Here is a 15,567-nt window from a genome sequence, read left to right as displayed (position 1 = left end):
ATGGAAACACAAGCAAGGCATACTGAATAGCTAGGTGTCGCTTGACAGAATGTAGCTAACATTAGTCTGGGGCTCACAGTACAAAATACGCTTACCTTCAGCTCAGGACGCTTACTTACAGTAAGTAGTTTGCACTCAGTCCTCCTCTTTATCCTCATGAACGTCTTTTCTATCCTACAACATGTTTGGCGTCAAGTTGTCCTCCACTGTGTTAGCAATTAGCATTCTCGTCTATCGTCGCTCCCAGGTCCTCCACTCTCCCTCGTAAAGCGGTCCGCCATTATCAGCTAGTAAGCCTGAACACTTTAAAAATAAACGAACTCATTGTATTTCATCGAAAATACCTGACGCTGTTAGTATCTTCTAGACTAAAAACTACGAAACTACGCATGTTTGTAGTTGCCCCAAACTTGCATTCGGATATACAAAGAATGGAACCAATCAATCAAGTAAGTTCAACTTCACAGCCAATCAGGTGACCGGAAGTCAATAGTACATTCTTCATAAAGTTGGGAGAAAAGTTTGTTTTTATATATATGTTTGGTTTTAAGTTATGTATTGCTTGATTGTTGTTTTTTTGATTGTTGTTGTTGTTGCCTCTCAGCACCCTGTCTCCGTTCAGACTTGAAGCTGTTTGTAACTTGCTGATGTTGTCCAGAACCTTGCTTGTCTTGTAGGCTACTTAATCTCTGGTGTATATTTCTTTGGACAAAAGCAACTGCTAAATTAAACTGTAGAATTATTGTAGAATTGTAAAACTGGGCCTACTTTAATGTGTGCTTAGCCTACCAGACGGTTTGACAATTTCATTACAGCACAGGAGACTTTATTGAGTCTCTGCAGGAAGGTTACATGGCAACCATAAAATGTGTTTTTTGTACATATTAAAAAAATATGAAATTACACATTGATAAGTGAGTCTTCAAGGTGGAAAGGTTCATTTGTTAATATTTGACGGTTCCGGGCTACCTGTTTTCAATTTTGTTCTAAACTGCTTACTCTCTCCTGGCTGTAGCTTTAAATTAAGCATGAAATTCCATGTCTGCTTAAGATAGTCTCTGATCCCGTTATGATGGGGGGAAATGTTGCTTTTGCTCGCTGAAACATCTTCCAACAAACAAACATTTTATTTTGTTGATGCCCAGACCAGATTAAAAACATAACCAAATGTGTAAAGCAATTTTCCTCATCTTCTGCATGAATAACACATTCCCAACTAGAAGGTCTTTATTTGACCGAGTTATTATCTCTGATATGTCCCCTTCCCCAAGGCAAAGTGAAATCAATGGCACAGTTATAAACATCTGTCACATCAGATTGAACTCAAGACAAGGGCTTCCGAAGATCCTCGTATATTGTAAGGGTTTTAGGCTCTCTCTTTTTACAGTTTCATATCTTGGTTGCAGGTTGTGATACTGACAGCATGGAAGTAATGGGATTCAGGAGGTTGTCTTCCCTGGTTCACCTTGAGGGGCTCAGCCTATTACTCTCAGCCAAGCCTTGAGGCTTTCTCTCCGATAGGTCAAGATAAGAAAGTTGTATTGTTTGTTATATATCTGTAAACAGTAAATCGTTTCTGTCAAATCTGTGCATTAACTAAAAAAACTGTTGATGAAATGTGTGGCCACTGTTCTGAAGCTTAATATGTAGTGTGTTTTTCTTTTGATTCGTCAACTGAGCTGTCTAGTTTTTTAAAGTGGAATGAGACATTCAAAGATGCAGCAGTGCTGTTCTTTTCCATCACTGTGACTACAGGGAGACATGTGCGGAGGCTTATCTACAGAAATAGCATGTGATTAATAGAATGTGTGCATTAATTACAGACGTTCATTAACTGTGACTAACTAGTTAATGTTGACAGCCCTAATACATATTTATAAATATATTTTTTGGGAACTCACGGAATGGATCAAATCAAATAAGTGTCACAAAGTTGTGTTACTCCATATTTGCTGTCGGTCAGTTTTTATAGCCAATCTGCATTGAAGATGATTGCTGCAACTTGAATAATATTAATTTCAGCTGTTTCTGACTGTTCAAACTATGACCACTAGATGGCGTACAGATAAACATAATAAACCTTAACATATGGTTGTTGAAGTCATTATTTCGGCTTTATAAATCAATGAAAACTTAGACTTTTTTTGATTTGTTTTATCTATATGACCTAGTTTTGCCTTGCACTTTTTCTTTAGGACATTTTCTTAACTGATTCCGTTTTCATTTTGATTAAAGAATTACAATTGTAAACTGTGGAACAAAAGAATACCAATACAGAAATACTATAAATCAGCACAATATTTTACAAAATATGTTGCATGTGGCTTAACTGAAATGCTCAAGCATACCCCAGAATAAAAATAAATGATTTTTGTTGTTCCAGTCTTTTCTGTTTGATTTGGAGTGATGTGTATTTGCTTTTGTTACAGGTTATTGTAATCATTCATATTTAAATGTGTTTTTGTAAGATTTCTGTCAGGTTTAAATCATATACTGTATAGAATCATATGGTTTTAACACATTGAACGGTATTTTGCTGCCCTCTACAGGAAGTAAAATATATGGCAGGTCTCCAAAGCTGCTCATCTTTTTTAAGTGCATTGTACCATATCCCAGCTTGTGTAGATTTTATCATGAATAATTTCTGATAGTAAACTAAGACAGTGAAAATGATTTAATACAAATATATATTTTATTACAAAAAAACCAATCATAATAATAATAATGGGGAGGACCAAAAAACAGAGTTCCCAAAAAAGTAGACAAATTAATGTTTTGGAATAGACTTCTGCAAATTCCACATGGTTTTAACAAGCTGCAGGTGGACCAGTGATGGCATTCATTCCTTGAAAATAATCACTAACTATTTAATCCTACTAGGAAAGAGGTTTCAGTGTAATGTTAAGCCATCCCTGCAAAGCGTGATAAAAACGTTGAAGAATTGACATACTTCAAGACAGAAAAAAAAAACATTAATTTGTCTGCTAACATAAGCCAACATTATACTCAGCGGAATAAAGACGCGGGGTTCTTTTCTTAGTCATCCCTTGTCCCAAGTTAACCAGAGTCATGAGAGTGGAACCATGTTTAGTTCAAAAATTGAAAATTGTTTTTATAGTATTATTTTTTTAAGTAAAAATCTGAGATAAAAGTACAATACAAGACCACACCCTTATAACAGGAACTAATCACAAACAAATATCTAGGCATTTCATCCTTATTTTTCTGAATTTGGCTTTGAAAACAGTTTACTTGAATGTAATATAGACTTTACATGTCTAATAGAAAATGACTGTTTCTGGAAGTAAAAAGTAACACTATAGCTAAACATGTTCCTTGACTTAAAACAACTTTCAAGACAAATTTGAAAGGGTCCAAAATGTTTTTGTTTTTTTTTCATTTACATGATTTGTGATAAACTCTTATCTTCAGAGCGCTGGATTTTCCAGTGTGTCTGAGCCACTAACTGGTTTAAATCCTGGTCTCCACTAATAGACTGTTTGGGCCAGTATGAGGTTCTTCTTTGACACAATGTCTGTTTAACAAACGTTTTGTGTACTGAGAGCTAAATACGCCGGACCTCCATAAACTGTACAGTTTATAAGTCTCAGTCACTGTCTGAAGAGTCACTGGAGCTTGATGAGGAAGAAGACGACTCCTGTTTCCTCTTCTTCTGTTTCTTCTTGTGGTTTTTCCCGTGTTCCTTTTTGTTCTTTTTGCTTTTCTTCTTGTGGCTTTTGAGTTTCTTTTTCTTTCCCCTCTCCTCTTCTTCAGATGAGGAGTCAGATCTGCTCTGTTTCTTTTTCTTCTTTGTGGTCCTCCCATCACTTGACGATGAAGCAGATCTGAGGAGTAAAACATTTGAAAGTAAAGAAAATATAATACACATAATTTAGTTAATGTGTTATTGTAAAAGATCATTGAATACCTTTAGTTTGTTTTACTTTACATAGACACTTCCACCATGTAAATTACTGTATAAAACTAAAGTGGAATACAGGTAACCGAGGGTAACAAAGGGTTCGATTCATTTGATTGATATTTAAATCAAAGACATTTTCCTTTTTCTTTTTTGCTTTTGCTGTCAATAATCGAGCTTTAAAGACAGAAAATCGGTATCGACAGGTCAGACCAAGTGAAAATCGGTGAATCTCTACAAAAAATGTCTTGAACAACGACAATATTTCAAAATGGTTACCTCTTTCTTGAATTCCTGTCTCTGCTCTTCTTCAGTTTGCGCCTCTTAAGTTTGTCATCGTCATCATCATCAGAACCTGCAAAACAGAACAGTCCAGACTTGAGTAACTGGAACAATGGCTGCTTATGGATTTAAAGTCAAGAAAAAAAGTGTATCTGATAGTATCAAACTAAAGACTTCCCCCACTGGCACATTTGTGGCTACTGCGTCTGCTCATCAATGTTCACATTTCCAAGATTAGCCAATACTGTATCACCTTTTACTTCTGCTTTTATCAGTTGATATTCAGCTTGAGGGAGTCACTTTTTTTTTGTTGTTGTTGTTGTTTTTACCTCTGTGTTGCTGGGCACCTCGCCTCATTTTCACGGTGCGCTGAACCACAGGCGAGTCTTCCTCACTCTCCTCAGTGCTGGTGCTGCTCACATCCAGAACGATGTCTTTCTGTGGGTCAACTCTGACAAAGTTTCGACACTCAAAGGTCAAGTGGCCCGCTGAAAATGTTTAAACACAGGAGAGAATAGTTGGACAACTGCGACAAGACTTAAAACCCTTAAACGTTTTCAAAATTCACATCAAAACCCTTCCTACTGATGCACGGACATGTTGACGTTGTCTCCAGTGACGTATGTTCTAACAGTTCTGCACATTGATGATCATTCAACTCCTCACAATAACCATTCTGGATTAAACATGATTAAACATTTACTTAAACAAACCCACATTTAAACACAACAATAACAACAAAGAGACTAAAGCAACACATGCAAACATACTCAAAGACCACGATCCCCTCAGACTGAAGACTCAAAAACAAAAACAAGAATGAAGCTCATGAGTCAAAGCTTTACTTACGATATCCACATTTCTTGCATCCAGCTCTGATGTTGTCCTTATTAGGACCTGTGAATGAACACATCAAGATAGGTTTTTTTTTAAAAACTGTACTATATACACTCATACCGTCACATATAAACATCTATATTCATGTATATGACTATTATCTTAATATTCATGTTGTACGTGTTGAGTTAGCTAAAGTCTCATTTCGTTTTATGAATTGCTGAATAGCTTACATGACAAGAGGAAATAACTAAATAAAGAACCGAATATGAAACATTTTCTTTTGAGTTTGAAGAACATTAGAAGCTGAAGCTACTTGTAGAAATGTGTTTAGAAATGGGTATCAAGCTAACGATAACATTAGCACTGGGTGCTTTTGATACTCATTGCAACTATTCAGGCTCATAAATGAATAAATGACTGTTTTAACTCGAGTTAAATTATAAATTAATTAATACCTGGTTCAGCCATATTATTTTCCACAAAAAAAAGCCGAAGAATTACAAAAAATGTGGTTGCGAGCGCGCAAATTCACCAATCTTCACACGAGTAGACACTCAAAACAATGTCGACCGGAAACACTAGTTCTAGAAACTTCAGTGTTTCCGGCTACTTCTTCCACTGTTCCGCAAACCGAGATAGTCGCCCACGACCGCCACCTATTGGACCGGAGTATGTGACGTAACAATGCCTTGGTTTGAGGATATTTTTAAATACATAATTTATAATTTTTTATATATATTTTTTGCTTTTTGCTTTTTGCTATATTTTTCTATAAAACAAACGAATCATGAAAGCTTTATTTTTTTATTCTCTGTTTTAAATATTTGACTTCTCATTACTCATACTCAAAAATTACTCAAAATAAAGCTTTAAAATTGATTTATAGCCATATCCTGAAGATGCTTCAATTTCTTCATCATTAGGCTACATTAATAACTCAATAAAAGCATATTTGGAGTATTGTAATCATTCATATGTTTATTTGTGTGTGTTAAAAGATTGCCCAAAAGTATGATGCCATATGCTCTGGAAAATAAAGACAGCCGCACAGTGAATGTCTATTAAAAGCTATTTGCTCTGCTCCTCCTGCAAAGCCCTGATCCTGAGTGATTCCATGCATCGAGATACTCTATTAAAAAATTTGGAGGAATTTTCAAAAACAATATTTGCCCCCGTGCTTGATTGCTTTCCCAGTAAAGCATTTGTGGTTTTTAGTTAGGGGTTAATTGAAGGCAGCCAGAGTCAGGCTGGCAGATGGAAAATGTCGACAGATGCAGGGCCCCCAGACATGCCCTCACCATCATGTCTGTGACTGTGAAACACACAAAAACATAGAAGCTCACACACACACACACACGCACGCACGCACGCACGCACGCACGCACGCACGCACGCACACACACACACACACACACACACACACACACACACAATCTTAGTTTGGGTCTTCTGATCATGCCATCTGCCTCAGTGACAACTCTGCCAAGAATAATACTGTTATTAACTTTATTTACAATAAAAACTGATACAGTTGCAGTCAGTGTTGTGTAACCAGATGATGCCTCAAGATAAGCTGCCTCACCGCTTTGCATTCCACACAGCAGGAGGACTTTGATCCACTACACCTCGCCTTTTTCTCTTCTGCTCTTTTAGTCCCCTCACATGCTTTGAAACACATGACTGCGTGTGTCATGTATTATTCTGTTTTGGCAGGAAATGCACTGTGTTGAGCCATGAACAGATTTACCTGCATATCATGGATTCCATAAACAGAAGTACAGAAATTGAACAGGTTATTACAGTATTCTTTTAAAAGGTTTTCCTCTTAAGTCTTGTAAAATTGCTGATTATCATGTCGTGCAAAAGACTGGAAGTTCCCAGGATTTTATTCCGCAGGTCTATAGGGAAATTTTCTATGATCGTCATAGTACCTTTGTGTTTTTTCTGTTTTAATTATAGTAATTGTGTTTTTGTTTTATTTTTGTCAAAATACTGTAAAGCCTTCCTCCAGGCGTGTGGAAAAAAGCTTCAGTCCATCATATCTGAGCCTGTAAAGAAGCATTAGAAATTTTGCAATGTAATGATACAGTTCAAGGGAGTGAACTTTATCTCTGTGGGGGTTTATTGCCTCAGGTAAGAGATTAAAACAAAGGGTTAACCTGTGCAGGGGTTGGCTGCACGGTTACTTCTATACTGCACAGAAATGTTTAATTCCCTGTTCAGCCACTGGATGGTGCAAAGAACGCTCAAAAAGAGAACTTAAAGAGAGAAATGTATTGTTTTATGTTGAAATGAATGAGTTGTGATTCCTGTGGCAATACAGACACATACACAAAAACAAAGCCAAAAAAGTAAACTGCATAACACACAGTCACAAGTTTATAACATTTAGCCTCTGCTCAGTCGACACCAGCACAGTGGAAGAAATGCATACCAGCAGTCTGAGAGAGATGAGGGCTCCTAATTAACTGTGTATATCAAGTTACATCCACTTCATACAGTTTGACTCAGAGTAATCTGAAACTGTTATTCCAGATGTCTTACAAGCTTTAGTCTCATGACCTGCGCTTTCACTCACACATGTCTTTCTCTAATATCTTCATTCCATTTACAGTAAAACAATGATTTATGTCATTTGTCTTTAATGCTTTGTTGCTAGCAGGTTATAAGTCACAGTCTGCATTTTAAATGTAAGGAAAGGGTACCCACAAACTAAAGCTAAAAAAGATATAACCTTAAATGTATTCATGAAGCTTTTAAGGGACCATGTAAAAAAAAAACTTAATCTCAAGAAAAAACTAAGGGTGTATAATGTATATGTACTTTGGTTATAATGTTCTGCATGTTAAATTGTCTAGAGTCAAAGAAATGAGGGATGTGCCTTTTTTGAGGATACTGTTATGTAAAATGGGATTTCAAAAGAGCCTTATTGGTAGCTGTTGACAGGCTGCTCACACACTTCCTGCACATATCATAAAGGGGTACTGACACTACAGATAAGCCTCTTGTAAAGCATTCCTCTGTTTATTTGCTGCTGCTTTAGTTTCCATTCTTACCTAATTCTCCCTGAGATGTCCTCCTAAAAATAACTACGAGAGTTGAATTTATGTAAACAAAATATTCTATAAACCGGTTAGTCTCAAATACAATGAACCCCACTGTTCTAAGGACATGCTACATATATTTACTTTGGAGTTTATAATGTGAAATAAATAAGAAAAAGGCATAAATAACATTAAAATGTTGCAATAACCCTGTTTCTGAAATGATGACAAATTGTAAGAAAACAGTTTGGGGTAAGTGGCCAAAACGAGATTCATCAATCTTAAATGTGTGACTGTTTTGTTTTAGAAAATCTTTGAAGTGTACATTTTACAATTGAACAACAAACTCTGAGTTACACAACGACTGAGATGAAACAGTGATGTTTAAAAGCTATAAAAATGACAATATGTGCAAAAGACATGGGTCATTATCAAGGTAGGTTATTCCTTCATTTATTTCATGAACTTCTCTAACAGGGATAACTCAAGGCATTCTAACACAGAGGTTCATCTCTGCAACATGGCTTTAATACTGTTTTGGCAATGAGCAACATTTTAAAAGAAATCTTGAAACAATCAACACTCCACCGGATTGCTCCACAGTTCATTTAAAAACGAGTCCCTTGTTTGTCAGATGTTGCGTTCATTATTCAGATTCATTATTCATAGCACCTTGCCACAAACATATGTCAAAGATGTGGCTTCAAACAGAGGCCTCACACAACATACGCTGGTGGTTTCATGAACTTTTACCAGCCTAACTGACTACCAGTTGTCTTTTACCCCAACAAACATAATGGAGAACTGTGGTTAGGGAAGGCAGCAGGATTATAATGGACTCTACCCAGCTCAAAAAGATTCACTGACAAAGAAAATCTTTCATCCTCAATTTACTTTTTTTTTTTAACAGAAGGAGCAAAACTCCACTTTATGATTCAACATAACTGTTGGTGGCACGAAGGGCTAAAATGAAGCAGAATGGCGCTTCTATTTTATTGCTCAAACGCCTTAGCTTAGAATTTTTAGACTGCTTACATTTAATAGTTCAAACTGCACACATAAATAAGCTAAGGTTGACGGATATGGCCTTCATTATTGCAGGTGTTTGGTCAGAACCAGAGCACATGACCCAAGTGGAGCAGTGAAAGATTCGACTTGTCGCTCAAATAGCTGGAAATGGAAATTGCTCACTGCTTGCTCCTGCATAAAAAGCAAAGGGCTGTTTTGTAATCAATTAAGCATGAATGCTATAGCCAGACCATCTCAAGAATAAAACTTGAACTTGAATGGTTTGTCTGGCCCACCCCAAGGCTACATTAGTTCTGGATCACGCATGCTTCAAACTCATAGTCTGAGCGGTATTGGAGTGATGTTCGATGGAGTAGGAGCTTAGGCTTCAACTTGTTAAAAAGAAACAGCTCAGTACAATATCCTTACACTCTTGACTTACACTCTACACTTTACTTTACTAGCACTAGCATCCTTCCTTTGACATGCTCTGGTCACAACCAAAGTAGTGGACTAATTAACCTGAGATTTGGAGGATAACCAAAGTTGATTCAATGAGGGTACCGAAGGCCAGAGTATGCATCGCATGCTGTTGTAAGAGGTAAATTAGAAGCTTACCAAAGTCTGTCAGATTCATCCACTTACAGCCATGAATCTCAAAATTCCACCCTTCCAGCACATCTTTAGCAAAGCAAAGACTTTAAAGAATTGTTGTGCTTTTAGGTCTGTAATGGGTGCTGAGACAACAAAGAAAGCATTTTAAAAATAATTTGAATACTTAAATTGCCCAAGTAACATTTCTTCTGGATCAGTGAAGGCTGAACTCTTCATGAAGCATTGGTGTTATAACTTGGTATCCTACTCATCTGTTGTGACAAGCAATACTTTGCCACAGACAGAGGCATGGTTGTGTTGTTTTAGAGCATTCAGGTCACTGATGACGCTTATTGTTTATGTGAATTCTAAATTTAACTACAGTATATGCAGTCATCTGGGTGGTCCTGAAAATATGAACACCATGCCTTATTGTTAATCCAAGCATGAGTGTTGTCGTGTCATTAAACGAAGGGAACACATATAACTGGGACAACTGTGTAACGTACATGAGTCGTTTATTCAGCCTTGACCTCAGACCCACAATGCACCACTGTCCTAACCACACTGACTCCTATTGGTCTATATGTCAAACTATTATTATCAAATAACAATAACACCACAAGTGTGTGCCCTGAATGCCTAAATTGTAATTGTAAATGTAAATGACTTAAGCCAAACCATTTGAATGAATGAAGCTGTCCATCCCCTTAGAGACTCTGTCTGGTCAGCACCTGGTGGACATTGAGCATGCTGCGGAGGATGTTTTGGGACTGAGGCCTGCCTAGGAAAATAAACCCGTCTGACCTCAAGCGCCAGTCGCAGAGTCTCTCGACCTCACCACCTGACACAATGTTCCTCCCACAAGCGCGAGCATCACGCCTGGGTGGCCATGAGAGAGAAGGAACTCTTCTTTCCTGTTGGATGGGAAACAAAAATTCAGATATTAAGCAGTTTAACAAGATAATATTAATCATATTCACACTAAAGCCATTTTTCTCTGACTTCTGCCTCTGCTTGATTACGTTTTTTAGTTGTTGTTTTTTTTAAGTTCCTGCCTGTACTTGTTCAAGGTCTTGCCAGGTGAGAAAAATAGCGACCGGAATTGATTTGTTTTAAATGATACTTCTGCATGCAGCGGAAGCAAGGCTGCTCTCTCCCTCACTCCCCCTGTCTTTCCACCTCCCTTTCTCCCTCCTGGCTCTCTGTTTCTCCCTCCCCAAATCTTTCTGTGCATGTGTGATGGCTTCTGTAATGAGAGCTCTTTGATGTGGTGGAGATCTAGGCTAAGCAGAGTGCTTGGTTGAGCAGGAGGCGAGGAATGCGAGTCAGGTACACCACAGTTGCGTGTGGTTGATTAAAAGTCTTGTTTTCTCCCATCCGACCAAACTTGACCATCATGAATACAAATGTGTCTCTCTTGTGTTCCTTGTTTTCTTTTCTCCTGCATCATTCTTGTTGCCAGTCAACATTTGGATCATTGGTACAAGTTTATTTACACATGCCTGTCTTTGTAATGTAGAGCATCTTTTGTTTATATCCCTGCATTCCATGAACCCCTTTGTCCCACTTTGGCTCCTCTGAAACCAATTCAGACATTTCCTGCAGTAAACTACAAAGCACCAACCTGTGCGAGCTGTTGACAGACATGTGTCCACGAAGGACAGAGAGAGAAAAAACACTTTGATGCGTTGCCTTATTGATGATCTGGATGGGGAGGGAAACTGGGGCGCTCTCTGATTTGATGTAAGTTTCTGATGCACACCGGTCAAAAGGTGATTGCTGGTTGAGCACATTTGTATCCAAAAGAGTGTGTGTGCCCCCCCCCCCCCCCCCCCCGCTTCTCTACCTGTGTGTCCAATAAAAGATGCAAGCCATGGCTACAAAATGTTAGTAGTTGGAGGAAAGTAACTTTGTTTTCCATCAGTCATTTATTACTTCTTGGATCCCTATGAGGTGAGTAACCCCCGCCGTGTTGTTGTTGCAGAGGTACTGTAGGTAAATGCAGCAGATTGCAATCACTGGGCATTTGGAGATCCAAGAAAATAGGAAAGAAGAAGCAAGGAAGAGGAGAAAGAAGAGGAAAGGAAAGACAACTTCAACAGTGTTTAAGTTAAGATGATACAGTTGATAAGCTTTATTCTCCTCACCGGATATGGCGGTTCAGGTGAGTCAGAATTTTATATTTGTGACGTTGCTAAGACAGTAAGAACAAAACGGGTGAAAGGTTGCAAACCAACCGCCATAAGCAAACATTTGATGTGGTCACCATGCACCCATGAAAGAATACTTTAATGACATGATGTCAAATGCATTATATTCTTCAATGCACACAGTAAAAGTGGAGCAGTTAGCCTGGCTATGACTGTACAGCATTTGACTATTTTTCACATGTCATAACGTTTAGATCTGAAGTCAGACATAACAAACCATAGACAATTATCACACATCACAGAGAAGCAGGCAGACATGTTTGCTTTTATGCACGCACACAAACACACACACACACACACACACACACACACACACACACACACACACACACACACACACACACACACACACACTGGTATACAAACACACAATCTCACAGTGTTCCTTGCACAAATTGTGTCTTTTCTTGGGTCCTCTTTCATGCTCATTTTTTCAGCTGCTTGCTAAATGTTAATTTACTCTAGCACCATTTAACGTACAGGCACACACACACACACACACACACACACACACACACACACACACACACACACACACACACACACACACTATGGCTTAATTAGGGTAAACATATTCTCCATATTTTCTTTACGAGTCCAATTAAAAACTTTGAGGGGCCACTTCTCAAAGCTGTCAGGCTGTTTGATGTCGAGGTAGCAATCTCTTGCTGCTCTGAACTTTAGTTGGGTATAGTGGGTCTCCCCGAACGTCACTTCTAATTGTCCCCCAATTGAGTAGCATGGCTGCAGTAAAAAATCTTTTATGAGACTGTCCAACTGTTCTGAGAAGGGGTCCCAGTCTCCAATGTCTCACATAAAGTAGGGTTACATCATTTATGGTTGTAGCCTAAATTAATCTGGATATATTCCTCATCTGTCTTGTGGATGTCACTCTGTGCTTCAGGGAAGAGGGGGTCATATTTGTATCGAGGCCAAAACAGATCCAAGGCATCATTGCAGACCTAGTTTAACTGTTCCACCAGTGCTGTCTCTGTTTTTATTCCCTCCTAAAATCTGGCAGTCTTTCTGTCTCTTCTTCTTGGCTGCATGTCTGACTCTCTCCTTCCTAAAAGATACCAATATCCAAAATGATTTCTGTATCTATAAGTCACTTTGCCCCCCCCCCCATATCTTTGTCTCACCTCCTTTTTAAAGTCATCTTTAAAAAGTCAGGGAAAAGGACTTGTCTCTTTCTTTGAAATCATAACTGTGTGGTCTGGCACCACCCACACGAACAGTACATCCTGACTTTGACAACCTGAAGCCAAACATTTCCTCTCATGAGTTGTAATCTAGACGCAAGATCCGCTCACTGTAATTTACAGAATCTGTAGGTTAAAGGAGCCCTGTAAGGCATGAGCAGGGAGAAGGGGAGCAGAGGGGAGTGTGACATTTGTAATTTACTTTGAGGGTTGTATGACTCAGGATCCAGATGCTGGAATGAGGGAGTTTGTGTGTTTGAAGAGGTAGGTGTGCAACCGTAAAACCAGTGTATAAGTATAAAAGGCTCAGACCGTCCGTGGTTTTCCTGTTAATTGATCACGCTCCTCCTGCAAGTTGATGACGTAACCGTCCCATGAACAGTTTACCACAGTGCGTGTCGTCAGAGATGAGAGCGGCAGCTTACAAGTTCGCTGTACTCTGCAACAAAGTTTATGTTAAATTTGACCTTGGTTATGATCCTGCTGTCCTTGTATGGATATCCAACAGTGTTTCCAGTGTTGAGTCAATGACAGAACACCAAATATAAATATGTACAACACTGGATGTCAGTGAATAAACACTGCTGGACCACAAGACCATCTACGTCTCCTCATCATTTACTCTGTATCCTGACCGATACACCATCCTGTTTCAAGTCAAAACCTTTAAAGAATTAGCTGCACCTTATAACCTCTCAAACAGTATATTTCTATACACTTTAAAAAGATCTGTTTAAGGTTCTTTACATTTCAACCATACAGGGAAACCCCTCAACGCCATCTTTAACCCTCATAATCTCCAGACACTTCCATTAATATAGATTTTCCTTAATGTTTTAATGGGTTACTATTAAATATTTAACAACTAACCCACCAGGTACCCATTCACAGTTTCAAAGGGGACACTGGAAGGAGCACACTTCAAGTCACCATCTGCTACACTTTAAATAGCCCATACACACTTGTTTCCCATCAGTGACCAGGAAATGTATTTCTGTATTTATTTATTTATGAATTTCAAATACTAACATGTTATAAGACAAGACCATTAGTGTGCCTCTTGTGTAATATTGGACATTGATGTTTTGGGCATTTTGTTTTCTCAAATCAGATAAATGTAGGCTATGTGACGTATTGGGATTCGTTTTCTTAAACTGTTGACATGCGTTGCTTTATTTACATTTTGTCCTCTAATTCCCAGGAGTTCACTGCATTCCCACAAGCATTTAAGCTTGCCATATAATTTGCAAAACAAAAGGTACTAAGCACCTTGAGGTGGATGGATGATCCATGCCGAGACTGAAAACAGCCACCAGGTGTTTACACTTGTCTTGTGCAGGAAACTAATTTGGCTTTCCCAGCATTAGCTCGACTTTCTCTCAGGGGCAAACCCATAACAAATGGACAGACAGACTTGTATCTACAAGTTTTCCTTACTCTTGCACCTCACCGCTGGTATTTCCAGTTCATGTGGTGTGGGCCACATCACGTGAGGCCTCTTTACTTTAGATTGCTGCTATGATTTTATTACAGTCTTGATTAAGCACATGTGACTAACTGCATACCCCTGTTGGCAACGGGTGAGCGGTTGGCAGAATGAAGTCTTCCAGAGCTCTGACTTGTAACTAGATTCAGCCTCGCGGGTTCACGAGGCGTGAGCCGTTCGACGGGAATTTGATTCTTCTGGCCGGGGTGGAACAAAGTTGGCCTCGACTCACTTCATTTCACACATTAAGTGTTGTGTTTGTGTAGGAGACATTTTTATTCTGCAGGCGGTCTCCACTACCTCACAGAAGAAAAATGCTAACCCCAGTTCACTTCCCACAGAGAAACTAGCCAAGTTGACTTGGTAAAGAAGGAAAAATATTGGGGTCTTTTTAAATGCATAAATGCAGTGGAGGGGAAATGGAAATGTGACCGTTTTCTTGTCATGAAAAGCAGAGAACATCAAGACTCAATCATGATATTTACAAGAATAGGTTGGACATCATTCTTTCTCTCCCTTGGACTGTTTTTCCAGGAGATCGGGGGAAGAAATGGAAAGAGACACAGTTATAATTTGGACCTTGATGGATTCCAACAGAAATTGGGTATCCTTTTTTTCCCTCTCCCTGTAAGAGAGACTGCTGCATCAAAAGACCAATTATACAATTACCACATCAAAGAACCATTCACATTTCTATCAGGCACACTTCGGAATGAGGGAGTCAGAAAAAAGAGGAAGATCTAAATTAAAGCAACTTTTTAAAACAATAAAACGGGGGAGTTGCCTTTTCAGGAATCAAAGTGAGTAGAGGGGCTGCGAATGCTACAGTGCTCTTGTGTGGTCCCAGCGCCTCTGTCTCTTTCTCTCTCCCTCACTCTCTCTCTCCCCTGGCTCTTCCTTTTTCTCTCACATTCTCTCTTCCCTCCTTTGTGGCTCTAAGCCTATGAGCTGGCGTTGGCCCTTTCTCACTACACACCCA

At 38.8% G+C, this 15,567-nt stretch overlaps 1 protein-coding gene across 1 annotated transcript; it reads right to left on the bottom strand.

The window, feature by feature from the left end:
• Window positions 1–2,670: 2,670 nt before the first annotated feature.
• srek1ip1 (SREK1-interacting protein 1) lies at window positions 2,671–5,637 on the bottom strand. The gene is made up of 5 exons (XM_020641563.3): window positions 5,497–5,637; window positions 5,051–5,098; window positions 4,531–4,689; window positions 4,199–4,274; window positions 2,671–3,845 (listed from the first exon to the last, which is right to left on the bottom strand). Exons 1-5 carry the CDS (start codon window positions 5,507–5,509, stop codon window positions 3,608–3,610), a joined length of 534 nt encoding a protein of 177 aa, XP_020497219.2. The 5' UTR covers window positions 5,510–5,637; the 3' UTR covers window positions 2,671–3,607.
• Between the last annotated feature and the right edge of the window lie 9,930 nt (window positions 5,638–15,567).

This window comes from Labrus bergylta, chromosome 6 (assembly GCF_963930695.1).
Source record: "Labrus bergylta chromosome 6, fLabBer1.1, whole genome shotgun sequence".
NCBI lineage: Eukaryota > Metazoa > Chordata > Actinopteri > Labriformes > Labridae > Labrus > Labrus bergylta.
This window is presented reverse-complemented; position numbering and strand designations above follow the sequence as displayed.